The 24,235-nt window shown below is 53.9% G+C and overlaps 3 protein-coding genes across 5 annotated transcripts; 1 reads left to right on the top strand and 2 right to left on the bottom strand.

Annotated features, from left to right (window-relative positions):
- Positions 1-2,382: 2,382 nt before the first annotated feature.
- On the bottom strand, positions 2,383-7,789 carry TWNK (twinkle mtDNA helicase). Of its 2 annotated transcripts, XM_040254491.1 has the most exons (6): positions 7,408-7,789; positions 5,957-6,083; positions 5,524-5,764; positions 5,275-5,382; positions 4,832-4,973; positions 2,383-3,635 (listed from the first exon to the last, which is right to left on the bottom strand). In XM_040254491.1, the coding sequence occupies exons 3-6, from the start codon at positions 5,643-5,645 to the stop codon at positions 3,315-3,317; spliced, it is 693 nt and encodes a 230-aa protein (XP_040110425.1). In that variant the 5' UTR covers positions 5,646-5,764; positions 5,957-6,083; positions 7,408-7,789; the 3' UTR covers positions 2,383-3,314. The 2 variants fall into 2 exon arrangements, with proteins under 2 accessions (XP_040110425.1, XP_040110424.1); XM_040254490.1 differs by having other exon boundaries at positions 5,957-7,789.
- On the top strand, positions 7,026-9,311 carry MRPL43 (mitochondrial ribosomal protein L43). The gene is made up of 3 exons (XM_040254492.1): positions 7,026-8,012; positions 8,102-8,208; positions 8,325-9,311. Exons 1-3 carry the CDS (start codon positions 7,882-7,884, stop codon positions 8,564-8,566), a joined length of 480 nt encoding a protein of 159 aa, XP_040110426.1. The 5' UTR covers positions 7,026-7,881; the 3' UTR covers positions 8,567-9,311.
- Positions 9,312-9,779: 468 nt separating this feature from the next.
- Positions 9,780-23,465, bottom strand: SEMA4G (semaphorin 4G). Of its 2 annotated transcripts, XR_005723507.1 has the most exons (16): positions 23,381-23,465; positions 19,947-20,413; positions 19,699-19,847; positions 19,369-19,431; positions 16,424-16,522; positions 16,208-16,301; positions 15,946-16,059; positions 15,572-15,741; positions 15,321-15,490; positions 14,924-15,068; positions 14,573-14,795; positions 14,048-14,163; positions 13,707-13,882; positions 13,450-13,511; positions 11,020-12,076; positions 9,780-10,892 (listed from the first exon to the last, which is right to left on the bottom strand). XR_005723507.1 is itself a non-coding variant. In XM_040254488.1 (15 exons), the coding sequence occupies exons 2-15, from the start codon at positions 20,068-20,070 to the stop codon at positions 11,247-11,249; spliced, it is 2,535 nt and encodes an 844-aa protein (XP_040110422.1). In that variant the 5' UTR covers positions 20,071-20,413; positions 23,381-23,465; the 3' UTR covers positions 9,780-11,246. The 2 variants fall into 2 exon arrangements, 1 of the variants encoding a protein (XP_040110422.1); XM_040254488.1 differs by having other exon boundaries at positions 9,780-12,076.
- Positions 23,466-24,235: the final 770 nt, after the last annotated feature.

The raw sequence follows: 24,235 nt of genomic DNA, 5'->3' as shown, positions 1-24,235 counted from the left end.
CCCAGCGCGCTCGGCCCGGGCTTGGTGGAGGGGGCGGGGCGGCTGAGGCCGCGCCCCCGACCAAGGCAGGGGAGTGGTCTGCCCAGCACCCCCTCAGCAGCAGATCTGGTACCCTGCCAAGCAGTGTCGCGACGGTGGCCCAAGACTGCCCCTCGGACTTCTGACTTCGCAGCTTCTGGAACTGGCTTTTGATCTAGGAAGGGGCCAGCGGCGCCACAGCTAAGCTAAGCTACCTGGCTGCCCTAATCAAGTTGGCTATAGGGCTTTACTGCCACCATCCTCTGGTCTGTAGGGAGCCCAGCCTGGTCCACTCTCAGCCCACTCCCCAGACACAGGGAAAACCCCTGGGAAGCAGACGAAGAAGGCTCGGATTTCACCAAAACAGACCCCGCCCTTCCTCACACACACCTCTGAGGTTGGGGCTGCTCAAGCAGAACCAACACTTCCCCCTCCCCTGGAGTAGATGTCTGCCCGGTGAGCAGGCTTGCCAGTTCTGGCCCCCCACAGAGTGTAGTCAGGCTTCTCTTAGACTTATAAAGTTCCACCCACAGGCACAAACAGGAAGTTGACCTGTATTGCACCAAAGGGTCCCTCCCTCCATGGCACCCAAGGCAGCCTATGGGAGGGCAGACCGTGATGTCTACAGGTATTTGGGTCATATCTGCAGCCTGAGTACTTGGGCAGCAGGAGCCCTTTGAGTTGAGTCTCTTCTGAGACCCATCCCCAGTGAAGGGATAGAGGACCAAAGCTGCCCCTTACAGCCAAGTGGGTTAGTGAATCTGAGGACAAGGCTGCAGATCCAGCTGGACTCTACTGGGCCAGGCTGTCCCTCAGCCCTCAGGAAGATTCCAGTTGGGCACAGGCCGAGTACTGGTTTTAGCCCAGGCAGTTTGCCTCAATCCGCTTAGGTGGGGTACAGAAACAGTGACTCCTAGGGACCTTACATAGAACTCAGGGATGAACTGCTACTTTTTGGGCTCCAGGGGCTCCTGAAATACTTTGGGCTAATTTTCACGTGGGGGGTTTAAGACAGGTGTGTAATGGAATGTGTGTGTGTGTAAGGGTGGGGCTGGGGGATCATTAGCTTCCCCTCCCCCCTACCATTCTGGTTTGCTGTGTGGGCTGTTTGCTAGAAGGGTGGGGCAAGACAGGCAAGTGTGTCTATCCCTCTATCCCCAATTCACAGACCTCCTAAGTCTCCTTTTGGAAATCCCTGAAAGATTTCCTGAGCACAGAAGACCAGAATGTGGAACCCACATCCTTATAGGTAGGACTGACCTGGTGGTGTGCATCTGGAAGGCATGGCTGACGTTCAACGTTATAGACCCTGGATGAGGCCTAGACCAGCCAGCGGCTGGGAATGATTACTGCAGGATTAGGAGGCCTGGCTCCAGCCAGTCTGGGAAAGACCCCCAAGAAGGGAGGCCCTGGAGGAGGTCCCCCTTCCCTCCCCCTAGAGAACAGCTTTGTTCCAGGGTCTGTTTCAGGAAACAATTGTAGTCACAGTTCTCACACACAACAGACCAGAGACCCCAACCATTCCACAGGGTTCCAGACCTCCCTCTTAGGTTGACAAGGAATGCTTGAAAAGGCAGCCTTGCTTCCAGGAAGCAGGACACACTCCCCCTCAAATACCCCCCTTAACAAAAGGCTTCTCCCCGGCCCCCTTAGAACATCTTGCATTCTCACTACTCTTGCAGGCAAATCTAAAGGGAAACAGACTTTAGAATATCAGAGGAAGTGACATGGGAAAGCAATATTTCTGACATGGTCTCTTTCTGCATAAGTTATTTTACGATCTCCTTCAGAGTTTCTTAAAAACAAGGAGTCCTGAAACCTCTCCTGAAACCTCCAGAATCAGAAACGCCAGTGTGTCAGGACTGGGGGAAGAGTAGGGCCTAGGGACTGCATTTTTAAACAAGAAACCGAGTTCTAACACACACTAACATAAGAGAAACCCGGAGAGGGTACAAGAGAGGGAAATGGAAGTGGGTGGGGAGCAGATAAGAATATGCTGAGCCTGAATCCACAATGAGCGAGGCCACTGAGTGACTCATGTCACAGAGGGACAGCTGGTCAGGCAAGGTCTTAGGCATGGGGCCCAGTGACCCACACCTCTGCCAGGGATCACATGGAGATCCTCAGGGAAGACAGGGATAAAGCAGCACCATCCTATCTTCCCTAGGCCATGAAGAGGTATAAGGGTGTGCATGCATGCGCGCAGATCCCGCTTTCTTGGGAGCACGCAGCTCCGATGGAGTGGGGGAGGGGACTTATCCACTCCCAATTCAAAAAGTGAGAGGAAAATTCAGTTCAAGGAAAATCCAGTTAAAGACTAGGGAGACACCTGGTGGTCAAATAAGAAAAAGCAGAGTAACAAAAGCAATGGAAAAAAATATATATTTTTATTTTTTTTTCAGTAAAACTGGAAAAGGCTCTACAAAAAGTCTTGATTGCATCCACTCCAGCAGTCCAAAGCAGCATACCATGGAATGAGTGTCTAGGTGGCAGGCACTCTGGGCTCACAGCTCCCTTCCATGGCTCTCTTCCAGGCTTCCACCTTTGTAGCTAGCCCTGGTGTTATTAATACAAGGGTGAAGCACCTAGATCAGATGGTAGTAAGCACCACTTCAGGGGAGGCTTCAGAGTGGCGGGTAGAGGAGTTTGGTGTCCACCATGTCACCCCTTGGCTCTGAAAGCCTGGGCTGGAGTTTTGACAAGAAGTTCCCCTATTCTCCTACAGGTTCAGGGAGCCTGACCTCCCTGCTTTGACCTCAACTTGCTCGTTCTCACCTCAGGGCCTCTGTACTTACTTTTACCTCTGCCTGGATTCCTCTTTCTCCACATGTTCACATGGCCCAATCCTAGTTCTTTAGAGGTCCCTGCTCAAATGTCCGCTGCTCAGAGATACCTTTTCAAATCTTACTCTCAACTAGACTGTAAGCACTATCACATTACTGTATTTTTCTCCTTTAGAGCATATTTTCACTATTGAGAACTATGTTTTGTGTATATTTGCTCATTGCTTGTCTCTTCTACCAGATTACAGTTTCCATGGAAGCAGGGACTTCATCTGTCTTGTCAGTGCTATATTCCCAGAATCTAGAACCAAGCCTAGCACATAGTAGGTTCTCAAATATTTGCTAAATTGAATTCTCTGGAAATGAAACCATTCCCTATGCTAAGCCCCTCAGGGTGAGACAGGGGCCCATAGCTCACAACTACAGGGCAGAGGCATCCCTAGCAGAGGACTGAGAGTCTCTACCCCAGACTGTCCTGCCAGGCTTGTTTCAAGGTCCAGCTCTGCAGTGTCTTCACCTTGAAGGCTTGGAGAAGTCTGGCTGGTTGGGGTTGCGGGCCTGGTTGGAACAAGTCTCAGAGATCTGGGGCATAGCCCCCTTTTTGCCAGAAGAGGGCTTTTTGGCCACTAGTCCATTGTCATCCTTGATCTTCTTGAGCCGGGCCTTGCTCTTTGGTGGTATGGAGAAGGTGAGAGAACTCTTGTTGAATTCAAGTGGGAAGACACCTACATCTCCATCAAAGCGGTTCTTGGACACCTGCAGATACCGTTTCCCTGGCCCAGTTACCAGTTTCCTGTCCTGCAGGATCAGAACGTTGTCTGCTTCCTGGCTTGCCTGGGGGATAAGGGGCAGAAGGAAGAAGGAGCAAGAAGATATATGAGAGGAGCACAAAGGAAAGCTGAGCATGCAGGAATAGCAACAATATGGAAAGGGAAAAGTACTTCTCCTGTCACCAAAGCTCTCCGAACTACTGACCAAAATGCTGGGGTCACTTGAGTATTTTAGTTCCCTGATAACCCTGCTGTTGTCCCAGATTGTGTACATGCTGTTCCTTCTGCTGCTAACACATCTGGCTCCTTGGCTCACGACCTCACTCAACCTGAGCTCCTTATCATTTAGGTCCCAGTCTAAATGTCTCACTTCCCTGGAGAGAACATTCTTGATCCCCATAAATAAAAAAGGCACCAGCATCTTTCCACTTCTGTCATTCTTTTCCCCAGTTCCATGTCTGTTTCATCATGGCACATAGTTTGCATTCCTTGCCCTGTCTTCCTTGTGCCCAGCCCAGGCCTGGCACATAATAGGCACTCACTCAGTGTGCCATGGAAGCTCCAGGATCCCAGGCTGGTCCTGCTGCCCAGAGGGCCCTCCCACTTACTTGCTTATTTCATACCTATTGTTGGCTAAAATCCAACCCAACCTTTGTTGACACCTCTTCTAAGAAGTCTCCCCAGATGTCCCAGGCTGACTCAGATGCCTTTTCTCCCCAAATACCTGTGCTGCCTATCATAGTTCTTAGTATTATCATGAAAGTGAAACTCGCTCAGTCATGTCCAACTCTTTGCCACCCCATGGACTTCCACTTAGTCCATGGAATTCTCCAGGCCAGAATACTGGAGTAGGTAGCCTTTCCCTTCTCTAGGAGATCTGCAACCTAGGGATGGAACCCAGGTCTCCTGCGTTGCAGGCAGATTCTTTACCAGCTGAGCCACAAGGGAAGCCCTAAGTATTATCATATTGAGTTGTAATCACTGTCTCCTTTTTTTGTGTGCTGTGCTATATGGCATGTGGGATCTTAGTTCCCTGACCAGGTCTCCAACCCTTGCTCCTTGCATTGGAAGCACAGTCTTCACCACTGCACTGCCAGAATACATAGCACATGTATTCCTCATGTCGTGACTTCAGAGGCAGCTGCCTCCTGCCTGTTCCAGATGGGTAGTCAAGATGATTTAAGGCTGAATGAGGGCTGTCCCTGGTCATACCTGTCCCCTCTACTCTCCACAGCTTGAGATCCTCTAAAGTCCACTTACTTTGGCTGAGCCAAAAATGGATGCTGTCTGTAGTTCTTTATCATCATCCTCTTTTCGGGGATGAATGACCAGTGTTACATGGCAGCTACTGTCTGTTGCAAACTTCCGAAAGGCCCCGACAATGTAGTCTTGAGCTGCAATCCTGCCCAACAAAGCAAAGAGGTTATCAGACACAGAAGGACAAGAATGAATACATACTCCTGATTCGTTCACATCTTACCACAACATCACTCTACTTCCCTTTTCCCAAGGACTCACACTTAAATCCCTGTCCACATTCACCACTGTCATACCACACACCTCTGTAAAGACAGAAATACATATAGAGAGGTATATGCCTGCACATATGTCAGAGAACAACCATACAGTGTTTACCCAGAGGCCAGCTGCCTGAGAAGATGTGTGTTTAAGTGGGTTACAGCTAGACAAGAGGAGGATGTCACCTGTCTGTGGACAGCTGCTCATGCCCCATCATGAACTGCAGATTGTCGATGACCACATGACAAATGTCGTAAACATAGACTGCGTGTTGCATTGTGTCTATTACAGTCCTGGGAAGAGGAAGAGACAATGAATTCCAGAGTCAGTTACAAGTAATGACTGGTCTCTAGACCATGGCAGTCTGAAGACTCTGTTGGGAGTCTGTTCTCCTGCCCTCCTGTTCTTTGAAAGCCGAGGCCTGGAAACCTCACCTGATGCTCTGTTGCCCATGAAAAGTCATGAAATAGAGGGGCAAGTCCTCAAAGCGGTCAGCCCACTCATCATATTTGTCCAGTTGCTCTTCCAGTCGTCCCACAGCAAACTGTGTCAGCATGACACGGGCTAGTCTCACATTGCTGATCTCAAAGCTACCCCACAGCGTGTTCACTCCTTGGGTACACAAATCCAGGGCATATTCACTGATGAATGTTGTCTTTCCACTGCCTGTTGGCCCTGCACAGGGGTTGAACACAGACCTGGGTGAGGGAGTAAAGCCCTATCCTTGAAACCAAGATCCACAAGAAGCTTCAAAGTTGGGAGGGGAAGGCTCCTCTTAAACATTTACAATTGCCCAAGCCCACATGCTTTAGTCATCTAATCCTCTGCCCCCAAACCCACCCAAGCAGTAAGTTCCCAAAGAGTTACCTGTGAAGACTGTCAGCTCACCCTTCCGATGTCCCTTCAAAAGACGATTGAGGTCCGGGAAGCGGCTCCAGCGAACACCAGCTGCCTGCTCCACGTTTGACAGCTCTCCTAGCACCTCCTCCCGAAGCTGCCGGAAAGACACGATAGACTTGTGCCAGGCGGGCAGGGCAGTACGCAGAATACGAGAAAGGTTTAAGCCTTGGTTCAGGGCCTCCAGTGGAGAGGGCTGCTTGTCCCCAGGCCGCACCAAGGAGCATCGTTTGGGGTTCAGTTTTCGGGCAAACAACTTGGCAGCTTCCCAGGACCTAAGGTCATTCCCCAGCCAGAGCACGACCCGTCGGAACTGTTCGAGGTAAGGAAGCAGGGCAGGGGGTAAGCAGGCTGTTCCTCGGGGTAGGGCTAGAGTGGGCAGCCCTGTGGACTGGTTCAAGGCCAGACTGTCCAGCTCTCGACTTGTCAATACCACTTCAACATCTCGTCGACTGATCAGTGGTAACCCAAATAGGTTGTGGTAGGCACCAGGCCGGGGAATGGTGGTCTCCACATACTGCACCCCATCGCCCTGGGTTTCAGCCCCTAGTAGCCTCAGGCCTCGCAATCCCAAACCTCCAGGGGAGAACCAAGGGAAGACAAGCTTGCGAGCAGGCCGCAGATAGCGCACGCTGAAACGCTTAAGTGTGTCATCTGTCACTCCGGTGAGGCCAAACATCATGCGAGCTAGCTTGGCCTCTTCTGGCTCAGGCAGCTCCCAGAGAGGTATGGCTCGGTCCCAGACCCTCCGGACCTCCTCACTGTCCTCAGCTTCTGGGGCCTCACTGAGTAGGACCCCTTCTCTGGCCCCATCCCCTTGCCCCTCCACGCTGGCCTGAAAGTCTTCCCAGCTCCCCTCTGCTAGGGTGGTCATGCAGAGAAAGCGGCCGGTGGTCTTGTCAATGAAGAGGCTGAAGGAAGTGGCTGCACCAGTCTGGTCCTTGAGCTTTGAGGCCTCCACAAAGGGACTCGGTGCCCGCAGGCAGCTGTGTCCATCCTGGAAGGGGATCCCACGGGCCCGCAAATACTGGCGGATTTCAGTTGTGGTTACAGGCAACACTGGTGCCTCCAAGGAGGGAAGAGCCTCCTTCCTGTACCGTCTGCGAGGAGGGCCCGGGGCCAAGCTTCGGGGCAAGCCTCTCCGTCCCATCCACGCCCCACGCAGGGGCAGCAGGATGCGGAGCGGGTACCCGCTTCGGAGGAGGACCCACATTCCTACTCAAACGGAGGAAGTTACTGCTTGAAATGCCTTAGGTGCCTGGTTCGGGTGCCTTCACTACTAGGTCATACCCTAGGGACCCTGCACGCAGCTCTCTTCTTCTGAATCCTCTTCAGCCCCTCTACATTGCCACCTCACATCCACGCCAGAGGACTTTTCCACGTCCGCGTCCCTCTGGGCGGTCCCTCCACAGCTACCTCACCTCTGCCACCTTCCGCGCCGCCCCTTCCTGACGCGGTTTCTCTCGATCATCTCCTCGCCACTACCGCCCCTCCACTGCCCCTCTTCGTCGTCCTCATCTCTGCAGCCGTCTGTGTCCCTTCCGTGGTCTCTTTCCTGTGGGCCCCCTGCTAAAGGACCGTTCCACCGCTCCCCTCAAGGGGACTCCAGGCAACTAGAGTGTCGCTCCGCCGCTCCCGCCGAGGGGCGCCCGTCGTGCCTTCGCCAGGTGGCTTCCTCGGCTCCACGCCTAGGAGCTCCGCCGCTCCTGACCCCAGCCCCCGGGTCACCACTCTCGTCTAACCCCTGTCGCCTGCAACATGGGTCACACGCGAGCCACTAGCCGTGACTTCGGAAGCAAAACTACAGCGTTGCAAGTGTTCCCGGAAGCGGAAGCCTCTGGTTCGCCCCGCCCCCACTCCGCGAGACCCGGCTTTGCGACCGGAGAGCTGTGGCTATGACTGCCCGCGGGACCGCGAGCCGCTTTCTGGCGAGTGTCCTGCACAACGGGCTGGGTCGCTACGTGCAGCAGCTGCAGCGGCTCAGCTTTAGCCTCAGCCGTGATGCGCCCTCGTCCCGCGGCGCCAGGTGAGCCGAGGAAGGGCGCGGGGGTGCGACTCCAGCCGCGGTCGCCCCGGGTCAGGGGTCACCTTGCTCACCCTTCTCGGGTCCCTCAGGGAGTTCGTGGAACGGGAGGTGACCGACTTCGCCCGCCGGAATCCCGGGGTCGTCATATATGTGAACCCGCGGCCGTGCTGTGTGCCGAGAGTAGTGGCGGAATACCGTGAGTGGGGCCGGGCGAGGGCTGGAGGGCGGCGTCGGAGGTGGGGCTCGGCCCGTTTGCCTGCCGTTCGTCTGACCCCTGCTCAGCTTCTGTTATCCCCATCTCCCTTCGACCAGTTAATGGGGCTGTGCGCGAGGAGAGCCTGAACTGCAAGTCGGTTGAGGAGATCGCCACGCTGGTGCAGAAGCTGGCCGACCAGTCGGGCTTGGACGTGATCCGCATCCGCAAGCCCTTCCACACGGACAGTCCTAGCATCCAGGGTCAGTGGCACCCCTTCACCAACAAACCGACAGCACTGGGCGGGCTGCGCCCTCGAGAGGTCCAGAATCCTGCCCCGACCCAGCGGCCAGCACAATGAAGACCAACTCCATACCCACAGTTTGGACTCTCACTCCAGCAGAGGTGGTTCCTGCTCCTGGTTTGCTTCACGGGAGATAGATGGAGCCCACCAATGGGTACTTTTGCTTGGGATAAAGAAGAGCTGCCTGTCTCTTTTGATGTCCACCGTTAGGGGCAGGGACTGTGAGTCTCCTCATTCTTAGCCAGTTGACATCCTGAAACCTGAGAATCTTCAGAGATTTGACTTGGTGTTCATTTCTTAAATCCAAATCAATAATAGTGATCTCAAAGCACAGTGAGGGCTTTCAAGGCTGGCTTCTGAAGAATTCCTTTTGGCCTGTTTCTGTAGCCAGTGACCAAGAGAGTCTGCTGTGAGCCTGCCATTGGGCTAGGCCCTTTATATCTATGTGAATGTTATGTGCAGATTAGAAAAGTGAAGTTAATAAATTTGCCAAGGTCTCACTTGAAGTCTGCTTCAAAATAACACCAATTTTTGACTATCCTAAAACCAGAAGCAAATGAATAATAACTCTTCAGGATGGTGTAGTATCAAAGGCCATATGATTAATCTAGGCTTAACCCTTGGAAAGAGTGATTCTCAGACCATCTGATTAATAGGCAACATCTTCTAGAACTAGGGAGGGGAGGAGATGATGAGAAAAAGAGCGAGGAGGTAAAAACCTAGAAAGTTTTGTATGAATTCTTGAATTGTCATTAATTTTGTCATCCCCTTATCACCATGATCAGTAAATAGTGATCATTTTTAAAAGCCTGTGTGCCTGCTCAGGACAATCAGGATGGAGGCTGAGGACCCCACCTTCTGCAAAATTAAAAAAATAATTATTTTTGGCTGTGTCAGGTCCTCGTTGCTGCACCCTGGCTTTCTCTAGTTGGGCATAGCCTACTCATTGCGGTGGCTTCTCCTGTGAAGCACAGACTCTAGCACACATGGGCTTCAGTAGTTGTGGCAAATAGCTCAGTAGTTGGCTTCCCGGGCTCTAGAGCACAGGCTCAGTAGCTGTGATGCACGGGCTTAGTTGCTAATGGAATCTTCCCGGACCATGTCTCCTGCATTGGCAGCCAAATTCTTTACCACTGGGCCACTAGGGAAGCCCTGAAAATGGTTGTATGGAAAGCAAAGCCCACCCTGAAGCATCTTTATCATAAGCTTAGAAGCCTGTCTCCTGGTGATCAGGGGAAGACCAGCCTAGACCAAGCAGACCACTCAGTAGCTGTGGGGAAAAGGGTATTTATTAACTAACAGTAGGGGGAGGAGCTGAGCCCAGCCTCCCCACTCTGTCACATGCCTGTCCCGCCTACCTGCGTGGTGAGCGGGGGCATTTCTAAAGAAGTGTAGCCAGTTTACAATAAATACATTCATTGTGGGGTAGAGGAAGGAGAGGTTGGGTGAAGGGCAGTAAAAATCCGTGGGATTCCACGTTCTCAGCTACAAAAATAACAGTCATCCTCACCCGAGGGAAATGGGGGAGCTCAGTCAGGTTTTGATTGTCCCATGTGGGCCTGGAAACTTCAGAGGCCCCCGGACCCTGAAAGTGCCCCGGTGAGGTAGGACAGGGGTGGGAGCCAAGCATCCAGACTCCCAGCCTCTGCCCTTTGCATAGTTCCGAGAACGGGCATCAGTGCCAGGTGAGACCTCAGATCTCTCCTCCCCCTGCTCTGATCTAGGGGCAGCAAATGCTTGGTGCCCAAAAGGGAGGCTGGCTCATTGAGTGCAGTGTTGGTCACCCGTCCTAAGGAAGTGTCTGCAAGGACAGCTGAATGGGAGACAGCTCTCCCTCTGAAATGTTCATGGACCAAATCCGACAGACACAGGTTCGATGCAGCAAGGGGAGGCTCAGAAGGTGCATGTGAATGGAAATGTAAGTACATGTGCGTGAGGAAGACCATGCCTGGAGCTGTCTCTGGCACTCCTGAGAGTGACCAGGGAGTAGGGAGGCTGACTCACAAGGGCTACACATTAGGGGAGAAGAGGGAAGGATGTGGTAGTCTTACCTTCCCAGGCTGGCCTGTTGCCAAGCTCTTGCCAAGAGGTCATCACATGGGGCTGGGACTACAGGAAAAGACTAGATAGGATGGGAGGTGGCAATTGAGAGGGTACCCAAAGTCCAGAAGAAGAAATGAAATGCAGGAATGCACCAGGAGGTGGGGGTGGGGGCCCTGCAGCCCAGCTGATGGGCATTCTTCCACGTGCACACGCGAATGCACGCAGGGCTCAGGTGGCTCTGGTGGCTGGCAGAGGTTTGGTTTGTTTTCAGGACCATCCAGCACATAGGGCCAGGCAGAGGGTGGTGACCTTGAGGCCACCTGGACCTGCAGAGCCCTGCCTGGGAGAAAGAGGAAGGGTGTAAGCAGATGATTGGGGCAGGAGGATGGCATCCTCTCCTCCCAAGTGCTTAGGTTAAAAGGGAAGAGGAGTGGGGGCTGGGACTGCAGAGCCTGAGGGGCACCTACCTCTGAGGAGCACCGGTTGACCTGGGCTGCTCACAGATGGGTCTGTGGAGAGACTGAGAAGGGGGCTTTGGCTGGGCCTGATGCTGGCCAGCCCTACAGGGACATCACAAAGTTGGGAGAAGGGCCTGGAGTTGCAGGGATGAGGGTAAGGTGTCCATTCGGAGGCAGCGGCCCAGCCTGGTACAGGCAGGCTGGTTTGGAAGAGCATTTGTCCTGGGAGCCTGGGCTCAGACAGAGCTCTCATCCAGGTGCTCTACGAGCTGTGTGTGCTTCCTCTTCTCCAGGATGCGGCTGAGCTCCTCCGCGAAAGAGCAGGGCCCCACTGGCACTCCATTGTTGCTCTGCCTCAGGAGCACGTAGCTGTTGCCATTCATCCTGCGCAGCCGGCTGGGCAGTGTCACCAGCCCATTGGTCAGCTCAGTTGGTGGTGGTGGGGGTGGTGGTGGCGGCGGGGCTGGGGTTCCCTCTCCGGGGATGATCTGGAGGCAGCCACCCTCCAGGCCCCCAGCCCCTTCCCCATCATCACCGTCATCTTCCTCTCCAGGACACTGGCCTGAGACTGTCTGTAGCTGCACAGCAGAGCCCCCTGCCCGGCCAGCCCGACCCAGTGAGTATTTTCGACGGTGCCCTCGTCCGCCTCCCCGAAGACAGGCCACGTAGAAGAGGGAGGAAGCCAGGATGAGGCAGAGGCCACCAAGTGCAGCAATGGCTAACACGTAGAGCAGCCGCACATCCGGTGCCAGCTGTGCCCCAGGCATGGCGGGGGCTTGTGGGGCAGGGGCTGGAGTGGCTGGCCGCACTGTGAGGCTGTAGGAGGCCAGCAGGGTGCGGAGGCCGTTCTCTTCAGCATAGCAGCCGTAGTTGCCGCTGTGCTCAGGCTGCGTGTCTGTTACCAGCAGCCCATCCACACCCACGCGGTAGCCATCCTGCCCATCGCTCAGGCCCATGCTCCCATTGAGCAGCCACAAGGCCCGGGCCAAGTTGGATGGCTGGTCACAGGGCAATAAGACATCATCACCCCGGAGCACAGAACGGGTCTTCAGTGGTGGTGGTGGCCCTGGAGGGAGCAAGGGAGAGGAGAACGTGGTCAGTGCCTGCTTATCCTGGGAGGGCACTGGAGATGGCAAGCCAGGTGGTTCACTGTTAGGTCTCCAGCACCACGCACAGAATCTAGAATTGCAGGACTAAGCCCTCTGTGCTCATGCTCCCATGCGAGGTTCGGTTGGCCCGTCTCAGTGGTTTCAGTTCCTGACATCTACCAGTGGTTCCTCATCTCTGTCTCCAACAAAGAGTTTTCTACTGAGCGTAGACTTGACTTTCTTCTACGTGCCGTACATCTCTGGGACATGTCACAGGAACTGAGGCGAAAAGCTCCCTCTTAGACGACACTGGGTATTTTTCTTAAATTGTCATCACCAATTGTATGGCACCACCAGCCATTTCCCAGAAACCTGAGTTTCCCTTGTCTCTTTCCCCTTCACCTTTGTATCTAACCCTCACTAAGGTTCTGCTTCCAGAATCTTTCTCAGACCTGTTCACATCTCTCCTTCCCCAGCTGCTGGCCCTCACCTAATCCATTCTTTACACAGCAGTGGGGTGACCTTTTAAAAACACTGAACTGATGATCCCATCCCCCTGCCTCAGCACAGTCCTGCCCATCTCTCCAGCCTCTTTTCTCATTCAGACACCAAGCTTGCGCTTCTCTCTACTTGGGTGTCGTCCCCTTCCTCATGCCCTGTATTAGCCAGGTTGACTTGGAGGAGAAAGCGTACAGTGAACAAAAGCGCAGATTCTGATCAGCCTGCTTGGGGTTAGGCTCATTTGAGCCTACTGCTTAAGAGCTGATCAATTTGGGGTAGTTTACTTATTCTCTCTGTTACTCGGAGAGATTGCCCGTCTTGGAGATGGTAATAATGGCACCTGTCTCATAGGAATACTCTGAGAACAAATGAAATGCGTGTGTTTGATCAGTGCTTGCTGCATGGTAAATCCTCGGTACATATTAGGTATGATTATTATGATTATTGCTCTTGCTTCAGATATCAGCTCAGTCATCTGATCTTCCTTGGGGAAGAGCCTATTATCTCTCAAACCCTTGTCATAGTTGTAATTATTTCTTTTGTTATCAAAAAAGCCAAAGAAAAGAATTGTAATTTATTGTGTGATCATTTAATTGCCTGTGCACATACTTGGCTGTAAGCTCCAGAAGTGAGGAAAAACTTCACATCTTGAACCTGTTTGCTTATTTATAACTTTTCGTTTTGCAACAAATGTTTGTTGAATACTTACTCTGTGCTGGGTCATTCTCACTGAAAGCACAGACAGAGTCATTCAGATATATATATATATATGCGCACATACAGATGGCATCAGATGGTAAAGGGGACAGACTGTGCTGCCAAACCCACACACAGCCATGATGGCACTTACCTGTGACCCTGCTGCCCTCGCAGCCTCGGTTTCCTCTCTCCATGTCCTGTATGAGTGCTGTCCTGGAGACAGAGGATTGGGATTCAAAAACAAGGGGATCTGGGCTGTAGTTTGCCCAGTGGAAGGGTCAGTAAAGCTGTTACTAACAACTGGACCCTACTCCCTGCAGCTGGCAGGCCCTCCTTCACCCCTTAGGCCCTGATTCCCGGGGCAAATGGGACCCTCGAACCGCCCCCCCCAACCCCCATGCCTCTCACCTGCTACTTTGGGACCTGTTGGCTACGGTGGTGGTCACCATGCAGGCATGGGTGCTGGGGTCCCAGCCACAATAGGGGTCTCGGGCCAGGATGCAGTCATAGCAGGAGCGGTAGCGGGAGCAGCTGGACAGTGGTAGCTGGATGATGCCACTTGGGGCCCCCACGTAGAGGCTATGCTAGGAGTCAGAACAGCTGGTTGGCAGCACCTCACTCCCACTTACAGACACACACCCACATACACACACACACACACACACACACACAGCCAGTGTCCAGCCTCCCACCTCCCTCTGTCTACTCTGGCAAGACCAGAATATTGAGGGTCACAAGTCAGGGGCTACCTGCATCAGAGAGATGACCAGGTTCTCCACAGACTGGGGCTCCTTGAACACCTGTGTCTCTTCAATAATGTGCATCCCAGAGCCCAGGACCACAGCCTTGTGGATCCAGCCATCAGCTGGTATGGGAATGGCAAAAGGTCAGACTCCAACAGTGGAATCTACGCTCAGCCCCCTGCAATAAATAGCCTAACGGGAACAGCTTGGAGTCCTGAGGTCAGGGACAAGGATTCAGCCAGTAGCAGTGGGTTCTCCTGAGATTGGAAACTCCAAACTAGTCATGGCAAGAATTATTGGATTTAGAAGCATTAGTGACCAGGGTCAAATGTCATTGTGGTTGGTGACAGGAGTCAGCAGTCACCAAGAGCTAGTGGTCCTTGGGGACCAGTAGTGATTGTTCACTGAAGAATCAACATCAGTGGTCACCAGGGTTTTGTGATCGGGGTCCTCCAGGGGACTGGACGTCAATAGGGATCAAGGACTCAGGCCAGCAGTCACCAAAGGGCTCAGGCCAGGGGTCAGAAGCACCTGTGCCCAGAAAGAGCAGGTCATAGGTGGGTCCGGCAGGTGTGCTGACAGGTGTCCCCGTGAGATGTGTGTAGCGCACACTGCGCTTGAGCAGCAGGGGCCGTCCACGTGCGGGCACCACAGGCCGAGCCATCAATGGGTGTAACTTCACAAAGTCCAGGACCAGAGATGGCAAGTCCTGGGATGAGTTGTAGCCTCGGCTTCGCAGTGAATCTGTAATGCACTGTGGTGGGGGATAGGGTGGTGAACCTTAGAATTCTACCACTGGCCCACCCTCCCCACAAGGTTAGACCTCCTCCCTATCTTAGGGGTCCTTTCTATTCAGCACTGACCCCAGGCCTCAGCACTCACCGAGCCAGGCCGGGGCTCTGGCACCCCACCCTCATAGCGGCCCCAGCGCCGGACACCATCCTGGTATTCCATGTAGGGGCCTGCGAAGACGGCCTGCACCTCGGCCAGGTCATAGCGGCATACGGCTGAGGCCTCGAGGGTCTTCCTAAGGATGGGATGGAGAGGAGGGGGCTGAGTCACACTGAAAGGAGCCTGCCTACCTGCCCAGCCTGGAGCCCACCGTTGCTCTGACCAAGTCCACAGGCCCTCTCCTGAGTGGCAGCAGACCCCTGGATGTGCCTGAAGTTATCTGTCTGAGGCTGGCTTCCCCCAGGGGGTCCTATCTCATCTCCCCTGACCTCTGCTCCAGTCCCTATGCTGTCCCCATCCCTCGCCTTCCCGCCATCCCTGAACTGACCACTGTGTGGTCAGCGTGAAGGCCGCATAGAAGTGTGTGTGTGCTGAGGTGTCAGCTTGCAGGCTGCAGACACTGCGCAGCATCTCATACTGTGGGATGTGGCAGATGAGGCGCGCCTTCAAGAAGGAGGTCCACTTCTTCTGCAGGATCTTCTTCCCTCCCAGGTCTCCCTGGGGGGGCAGGGGGCAGGGGGTCAATGGCCAAGGTCAGAGATTCAGCCTCTACACCCTTGCCCTGACCTCAGTCCTCACCTTGCACACCCGGGCCACGCGGGCCACGCGGTGACTGCTGCGGCTCTGAGCAAAGCTGCCTGCACCCTCCTCAGCAGCGCGCTCCGTGAAGAAGTAGTAAACTTTGTCATCGTCACCCACGGCACTGGCCTGGCTCTCCCGCACCAGGACGGAGAACACAAACTCAGCATCTGTGGGTCAGGTGGCTTCTGAGATAGTTTGGGGATCTCCACCCACTGCCCCCACCCCCACCGCACCGCCCTGATTCAACCACACCCAGGAAGAGACAGGCTCACCTGGGGATTTGGGGATGGAGTGATGGTCAACTGCCCAAGGGAGTACAGATGCAGAAACAGTCCCCTGCCCCCCATCACCCTGGGCCTCATCCTCCTAACCATTGAGCCAGTGCATCGGTGCCTCCTCCGTCCTCAGGGAGTGTGGGTGCCGGCTCCGGCGGATGTCAGGGATGCTCCGGAATTCATACCGAGTGGCCGTGTAGAGGCCTCCATCTGAGGCACGAACATGCCCAGCGTGAGAGACACGTCACGCACAAGACACATAAAACTACATGGGTGGCAAGTCCTACAATGAGATCCATGTCTCACAGACAGCATGCCTGTGGTTGAGGGGCCCATCTGGAGAGGAGAGCATGCTTACCAATGATGAGGCCAGTGAAGCCACGGGCTGGGTCGTAAGGACACTTCTCCTTCCCCTCCTCAAAGCTGGTTGGCAAGGTGAAGGCCTCAGCATCCTGGGGGAGGAGGGGGCCCAAAGTCAGTGATCCTGAGGACAGGCTAGGGTTGTTGCCGAAGGTCAGAAGGGTCCAGGGTCAGGGAGCAGGGGCGGCAGTCGGGGCAGGGGCAACACACTCACAATGGCTGCACAGAGAGGCTGGAAGGCGTGAGTCCCACATGCGTAGAGGTGGGTGGCATTGAGCCGCTGCAGGAATCGCACATGGTTGAAGCACTCGGTCTGTGGGATAGACGAGGAGGGCTGTGAGCCCCGGGCCTCCTTAGAGACTGCTTCCATTAGGCCAGCTCTGTGGTCTGGCTCTTGCCCCCACCCACAGGACAAAAGTTCCTTCTAAGATCCTGGTGGGTGTTCTCACTGCTCAGGACACAGATTGGTCCCGGGAGCTTGCTGTCCTTTCTCCTCTCCCCTTGGCTAGCTCAGCTCACCTGACGCACTTGGCTGGCTTCTCCTGCATCTTCTGTAGTCCCCTGGTCTGGGGGCTCCAAGGGCTCTCACCACCTGAAGATGCTTCTCTCTTGCATCTTCACAGCACCATCCACCAGGCATGGAGCTCCCACACCCGCTTCAGGGTGGCATTACCAAACCTACCCCCCAGGTTCCAGCCATTGCTCCACCTGCTAGCCCACAGACATGTCGAACACATGCTGTCAGAAACCAAGCTTATCCCCTCCTCCATCCTGTGCATCTTCTCCCTTAAACCTGTTCTTCCAGTCTTTCCCACCTCAGTTCATCCGTCCATCCTATTACTCAAACCAGGCGTCATCTTTGCTGCTTCCCATTCCGTCACCCCCACGTTCAGTCTCTCCGTGATTAAGTCTTTATCCTGCACGTCCCATGACTTGGTCCACTTCCCCTCCACTGCCATCACCCTAGCCCACATTATCACCGTCTTCTCTTCCCTGGGCAGCCACGGCGACCATCTGACAGCTCCCCCACCTCCCTGCCTCTCTTTACAAAAGCTGTTTATTGATTCAGTGAATGAGGAATACATGCACATGGTGTAAATTCAAAAGGTACAAAGGAATATGTTGTAAACAGCCTCCTTTTTTATCCTGTTGCCTTCAAAGGAGATTGCTGTTACCATTGTCTGGATTTTCCTTTGAGAGAGATTCTACCAGTCAGCACCCTCTTGCAACCCACTTTCCGAGGCATATTTTAAAAATGTAAACCAGATCATCTCACTGCTGTATTTAAAATCCTTCTGTGACTCACCAGAGTCCTGAACATAGGGCCCCACATGCTCCTGGCCCTACATGACAGAGCCCTGCCGTTCCTCTGGCCTCATTCACCCTCCTGCAGCCACAGTGGCCTTCTTTGCCTATCAAATGCCCTAAGCTGATGCCCTCTTGACTTCTTTGTCTTGTTAATGATTCCTCCTCCTGTCTGTTACCCAGGGTTTGAGTCCATGCAGGCCTCTATGTCTTTACCCGACCCTCACCAGGTGCAGACTTTGGCATCCAGCCCTCCTCTCCACCAGCTTGCTCAGGCCTCCCTCCTCTGACCCATATGATGCCCCCCACCTCCGCACTACCTTTCTTGCCTCCAGACTCACTCTATTTTAATTCATTTAGTGCCTGAGACCAGATATTCTTAAAATAGTGTTTCCCCAGGATGTTTCCATTAAAAAAGGGGGAGCGGGGAGGGGGAGTTCTGTGGTCAAATGGATAGAAAACCACAGGTAAAAGCTACCTTTACTGGGGACACCTCAAAGCCTTAAGGGTATCCCTGTGCCTTGTAGGATTGAGCATGCAGCATTTTCCAAACTCATCTAACTATTAAACATCTCTTTTGAAAATTATTGCTTCTCAGAACATGCTTTGGGAAATGTTCTAAAGTCAAAGAATGGTCCGGGACCGGCAGTGTGTCAGCTTCATCTGGAAGCTCATTAGCATCGCAGAATCGCAGGCCTTTCCGCAGACCTTCTGAGTTAGCATCTGCATTTATAATACACCCAGGTGATTCGAGTGCATGGTAACGTTTGAAAGTCTCCAAAATATCAAATGGTGAGGGTACCACTGTCATAGAATAAAATCCAAACCCCCAGCTGGGTGTTAACAGCCCTCCATAAATTGGGCTCCATATGCTTCACCAGCTCCATTTTCCACCCATGTTACACTTAGAGGCATCCTTTGATGGAATCTCCTGGAGACACCTTTAAGTGCCGCAGACCCACGAAGTCAGAATCCCCCAGCTTGTGGGCCTTGGGGTATTTTTAAAAAGCTCTCCAGGTTCTCCCTGGCAGTCCAGTGGTTAAGACTTTGTGCTTCCACTGCAGAGGGTGCTGGTTCGATCCCTGGTTGGGGAACTAAGATTCCGATATGCCATGCCACAAAAAAATAAAAACACTGTGTAAAAAGCTCTCCAGATGAATCTGTTACATAGCCAGACATAGGACCCCTGCAGACATTCTGTTCTTTAGCTAGAAAGGGCTGACACTTCACTAGAGAGTGTTAGTTGCTCAGTCATGTCCAGTGTCTGACTCTTTGTGACCCCATGGATTGTAGCCCGCCAGGCTCCTCTGTCCATGGGATTCTCCAGGCAAGAGTACTGGAGTGTGTTGCCATGCCCTTCTCCAGGGGATCTTCCTGACCCAGGGATTGAACCCAGGTCTCCCACATTAAGGACAGACATTCTACTGTCTGAGCCACCAACGAAGCCTGACACTTCACTAATACCTATGGAAAAGTGGGTATTTGAGCTATTCCTTGACCAAAGCCTCATTTTTCTCATTGAAAGAGGATAACACCATTTCCTAGGATTATTTTAGAATGAAATTAGATAATAGCTAAGTCAGCACTTACTAGAGATTACCTATTGTTATCATGATTATTATTTGGGAGCCCAGAGGAGATTAAGATAATATCCAAAACCACGCTAGTAGGTCACCAGATGTTTGCATTACAAGTATTGCTCCCAGACCGGCCACTCCAGTGGCACTCACAGTGTCTACTGTGGTTGCTGCAACTGACTGGCTGATCTGTTTCTCCATCTATGTCCCCACCAACTGTGATAGCCCCCACTGAAGAGAAAGAGGAAAAGAGTTGGGAACAGGGCAGATCACATACCTGGTTGTTTTTCCCTTTTTGATGACATTTGCTTTGCATCTCTGGGGAGGCCTCCCAGCGAATCTGGAGGGGGTGGTAAAGGGAATAGGCTGATGCATAGAAACCCAATGCCTTTGACTTTCCCCATTGCCTGTGGGACAAGGTGATAGGACCCCAGGGTGAGGTAAGTGTCAGAAGGAGCACTGGATGTAAAGGAGACCTGGGCCAGGAAAGGCAGTGCTGTCTGACCAGGGGGTTACGGAAGACTGACAGGGTTTCCAGAAAGTTGAGGTCCTAAGATGCTGAATGAAGCTGGATACCCTCTGGGCGGTCTAGGCTCCAGGGGCTGACCTCTTTGTGAGTCCCGTCTCCTATGTCTTGCGCATTGAGAGAGAAGAGGGCACCTCGGGCTCCCACCAGCAGCCTTGCGGAGGCCTCCTCCAGCAGCAGTGTTGAGTAGTTCTGGGCTTGGCCCTTGAAGTGCCGGGTCCCAGAGAGCTCTGGGGAGAGCGGGATCTGTGAGCCCAGCCCTGGGACTGACTGCCTCCCCACCTCCAGCCCCTGGCTCCTGCTGCCTTTCGAGGTTGGGGCTGTCAAACCTTCGTAGGGGATGGTCATCCGCGGGGTGGCATCTAGTTCTCTGGATGGTCTCCGCAGTGAGGGCCCAGGGACTGCAGTTGCTGTGAGGAAGCTCAGGAGGAGGGGCCAGAGCCTCCCCCACATCTTCCTGGGGAGGCCCAGACCAACAAGACCCCCAAAGGGAGCCAGGGCCAGAGGTTAGGGGATGATGGAAAGAATAGTCACAGGGTATTAAGGTCCAGGGAGGTTGCTTAGAAGGTCAGAGTTCATGGGGCCAGGGAGGGTCCTGGAATCGGGAAGACATGGAATCACATGATTGTGCGGCCATGGAATCCCAGGTAAGAGGTCAAGAAGAGGGGTGGATTCCAGACTGCCTCTCGGCATCAGTTACAAACTCCATGGTGGGGTCACACAGGGGTTGTAGATCACTGGTGGGGTCACCCTGCCCCAACAGCAGGGCTAGTTCTGGTTCACTGAGGTCTGTTTTCTGAAGAAAAGAAAAAACAAACAGAAAAAAAGTCCTTTCTTCTGTGTGTAGATGGAAAGTAGATAGCATTCCCCTCTGAGTTCAGGTGGTATCAAAGCGAGGAGGCCCAGCATCTATGAAACTCCCACAAGAGAATGAACTCCATCATTCTGTCCTCCTGGCTGTTCAGATGCAGGAAGCTGGGTGGAGCTTGCCCACTTTACAAGACCCTAGACTCCCTTCAACCCAAATCTCAGGTGACAGCCCTTCTGTAACCTAGTCAGAAGCTCAGCTAGGCCTCCATCTTGGTAGAGCCCAGGTTCTCAGGAAGAATGCCTTCTCCCAGTAGTGAGGCCCAGCTCGGGCAGCAGCTGCCCCTCCGCCTGCGGGGGTGCCTTATGCAGGAAGGCCTGGGCAGAGATGCTTAATGGGCCTTTGTTTATTTTGTCCTATTTTCCCTTTGTTTTTTCTTTTCCCTGGCCTGAAAGCTCCCTCTGGAATTTCTCTTTAATTAGATACTTCTCCTCCTCAGCATTCCTCTCCAAGGGGGTGCACATCTCTGCCCTGCCCATGCGAGTCTGTACTGTACCCTCTGGCTAAGCGTCCACACGTGCCCCTACCTGCAAACAGGCACTCACAGGCACCAAGGTGGGTATCTGCCCCCTCTGCCCTCCCCTACCCTCAGCAGTGCAGCTGTCATACCTGTACAGGAAGCTTGAGCATGCAAGGTCACTTAACTGAGACATGAGCAACATGGAAAAGGTAAACGATAGGATCCCTGAGACCCTGGCCACCTCCCTTGGCACATCTTGGAGACTGTTACCACACCTGGACCCTCCCTCATGGCAACCAGCTGGGGATGGGGTTGGGAGAGGTGGCAGGTTTGATCTGACCCCTGAACTTCAGGCCTGATCTCTGAAGTTCCTTGGTTGGGCTAGGTGTGGAGAAAACCTGACTCACCCAATCTTTGACAAAGCCAGAGGGGCCACTGGCCTCTCCCTTTCCTTCCAGGTCAAATATTAACTAGGTGGCCTTGAAGAGAGGGCAGAGACTGGGAATTGGCCAGAGGGAGAACAGGAATTTGGAGGGTTTTTTCAAGAGGTAAAGGTCACTACTGTTCTGGAGCAGAGCCCAAACATGGAGAATGGCATATGAGTAGACTGAAGAGGCTCCCTGGACCACAGGAGGGGCATCGTATCCTAGTTTGGGGGCTGGGGCAGCAAGAGGCCCCAGGCAAACTGCCCAGGCCCCATCACTCACTGTGGAGGCACACCTGTTTACCTTTGGGGCCTCCTATTTGCTTAGTGCAGAAGTGGGGCAGGGGTGGGGAGAGCCCTAAGGCTAGGAGGGATCAGTCTCTAGGACTGGGCAAGAGGAATACACCCCAGGTCAGAGGAACCACTCAGAGTGTGGTGCCTGACAGACCGACAGAGGTTTAAATGAGTCACGTATGTCCAGAGGAGGGAGATGTGCATGCACACGGATACACACACATACATATTCATAGGAGGGCTATGAGCACACGTACACATGAAGAGTCAGGCACACACATTCACAGTGAGGTCTGCACAATATGTTCACCTAAAGGGCCTGCCAGCTGTCTATACATATTTACATGTAAAGTTGTATTCACATGCCTGTTCAGTTAGCAAGACACCCAGTCGCAGGGGTTAACAAGGAGAGTTATATACCCACACATGTCCCTATGGAAGACTATACACCTATTCACAGGAGGGTCCTGCACCTGTAGGGACACGCACACAATCCCACTGATACAGTGGGTCAGGCACCATCATGTCCACAAAAGGATCAACTACATTTGTATGCACACAGTCCTCAAACACACAATTACATCTACGCAGAGACAAGCGTATGTACACATAGGGGTCCAGTTCTCACGGCAGGCTTGGAGGCTACCAGTATCCACTGGGGGTGAGATGCAGAGCAGAACCCTGCCTCCCTTCCCAAAGTCCTAATTCTAAGGCCAGAATCCAAGTTTGTGTTTGTGAGTGTGTGTGTGTGTAAAGAGTAGGGAAGTTTCTGATCTCAGATGCTCAAATAGGATGCATGCATGGGTCAAGGCCAGTCTGGCAAGGGAGGGAGGGGCTACATAACCCAGGCAGGAGGAGGCCCCTTGATGTAGCAAAGTAAAGATGCAATGGAACAGGTAACTTAACCCACCTCCACTCCCATGTCTACTGCAGTTCTAGATTTGGGATTTGGGCTGGGAGCGCTCAGCCTGCATTTAACCTGTTGGGCAGGAGGGTGGGGCTGAATGGGGCGGGGGTGGGGGGGGGGGACGGACGGAGCTGCCACCCCCTTCCCCCAGTGACCACAAGGCTTCAAGGTCTCCAGTCCACATCCCACACACCATCTCCGGTTCCAAAGCTTGCCATCCTCCCCCAGGGCCGGCCCCCTGAACTCTGACCACCTTCCTGCTGTTAGATCTTGGGGTGGAGGGAACTGAGGAGGGTAGCCAGCAGGATCAATGTAGGATAGGCAGGCTGTCGACCTTCATCGCAGATGTCCACCTGCCTAGTGTAGGCGGTATCCCTCTCTGCCCAGTAGGATGATGGTCTCTCCTGCCCTGAGAGCCCCTCCCCCGCTACCCTCGCCTTCATCCTGGACAGTCCGCGGTTCTCTCCTTTCCTCAGATCTAACCTCAGTCTATACTGCTGCAGCTCGAGGACGAGCTCTCCTTCGATCCCGCCAGACGCCAGGAGACGTGACCCAGATCCCGGGGAACACTGTTCACCACGCGGGCCCCCGCCCCACTCCAGATCCCGACTCTGCGGTGACAGGTCTGCGACCAGGGCCGCCCGAGGCCTGGCCCGCGCCCCTCTAGAGCTTTTATGCGGGACTAGGGGACTTGGCGGTGAGAAAGGCCTGGCCGAGCCTGGAAGGTTTAACAGACGTAGGGAAGGCATGGCCTGGCCCCCGCCCCCCGGCGCAGGCCCTGCCGCTGCCCGCACTCCACGCCTGTCTCACCTTTGCTCGCGGATCCCCGGCCATGCAGACGGCGATGCGCGGCTCCGCGGCCCCACAGCACCAGCTGCGGGAGGAAGGGGCCGCGGCCGGAGGCGGGGCTGGTGGAGGCGGAGCCGGGGGTGGAGCAGGGGCCTGGAAGGCGGGGCCAGGGAGGCGGGGCCGCAGGAAAGGGTGCGGGGAAAGGCGCTCTCTGGTATTCGCATCCCCACCCTATACTATAGGTCAAGGCTTACACAGTGCCCTCGGGCGTCTGGCGTGCCCCGCCCCCTAGGGCCGCGCCCCCTGGTGGTGGCTTCATCACCCTGTGCGCTCTGTTAGGACTTATCCCACCTTCCTACCCCTCAGACCTAGGACCCCTTGGACTTACTTTCCCCAGGGGATGTGCACACCTGTCCTCTGGCTGACTTAACTCTCTGAAGGCCCTCGGGCCAGCCCTCTAATGCGGAGCTCACTTTTTGCGCTCCTGCTACCTGCTTCTACTTGCCTAGGGCTGAGGGCCAGAGTAGGTGTACACCAAGTGTTGGGGCAGCTCTCAACCCAGATGAGGATCTTGATTTCTAGCTCAAGTGTATCCAGCTGGCTGCTTTTTCAGCCTGAGCTCTGAGAGGGTCAGGCTTGAAGGGATGAATAAAAATTTGACCGGAAGTGCATACCAAAAAAATGCTGTTTTTCTGATGAAAGAAGCCACAAACATTTGCAGTTGTCCGCTCAGACCAACTCTTAGATGTAACTGGGGTCTACCTCCTCAGGGACTGGGTCACTCAGACACCTGCGTTCCTTTCCAGTTCATGTTGAATATCATTCTTACTCCGGATCTTACAGTGAGCTCCTCCTAGGCGAGCAAATATCCCTCCC

Source organism: Oryx dammah, unplaced genomic scaffold, assembly GCF_014754425.2.
Source record: "Oryx dammah isolate SB20612 unplaced genomic scaffold, SCBI_Odam_1.1 HiC_scaffold_14, whole genome shotgun sequence".
NCBI classification, from domain to species: Eukaryota; Metazoa; Chordata; class Mammalia; order Artiodactyla; family Bovidae; genus Oryx; species Oryx dammah.
Note: the sequence above shows the minus strand (reverse complement) of the source record. Positions and strands in the feature narration are given on the sequence as shown.

Excerpts from the sequence above, each read along its gene's own strand:
- TWNK (XM_040254490.1), bottom strand. The coding sequence starts at position 7,199 with ATGTGGGTCCTCCTCCGAAGCGGGTACCCGCTCCGCATCCTGCTGCCC. Across the intron at positions 5,765-5,956 it reads TGAGCTGACAGTCTTCACAG|GGCCAACAGGCAGTGGAAAG; the intron begins GTAACTCTTTGG and ends ACCCCTGTGCAG. Across the intron at positions 4,974-5,274 it reads GAGCAGCTGTCCACAGACAG|GATTGCAGCTCAAGACTACA; the intron begins GTGACATCCTCC and ends TTTGTTGGGCAG.
- SEMA4G (XM_040254488.1), bottom strand. The coding sequence starts at position 20,070 with ATGTGGGGGAGGCTCTGGCCCCTCCTCCTGAGCTTCCTCACAGCAACT. Across the intron at positions 19,848-19,946 it reads GATGACCATCCCCTACGAAG|AGCTCTCTGGGACCCGGCAC; the intron begins GTTTGACAGCCC and ends CGCTCTCCCCAG. Across the intron at positions 13,512-13,706 it reads AACAGGTCCCAAAGTAGCAG|GACAGCACTCATACAGGACA; the intron begins GTGAGAGGCATG and ends CTCTGTCTCCAG.
- MRPL43 (XM_040254492.1), top strand. The coding sequence starts at position 7,882 with ATGACTGCCCGCGGGACCGCGAGCCGCTTTCTGGCGAGTGTCCTGCAC. Across the intron at positions 8,013-8,101 it reads CCCTCGTCCCGCGGCGCCAG|GGAGTTCGTGGAACGGGAGG; the intron begins GTGAGCCGAGGA and ends CGGGTCCCTCAG. Across the intron at positions 8,209-8,324 it reads GAGAGTAGTGGCGGAATACC|TTAATGGGGCTGTGCGCGAG; the intron begins GTGAGTGGGGCC and ends CCCTTCGACCAG.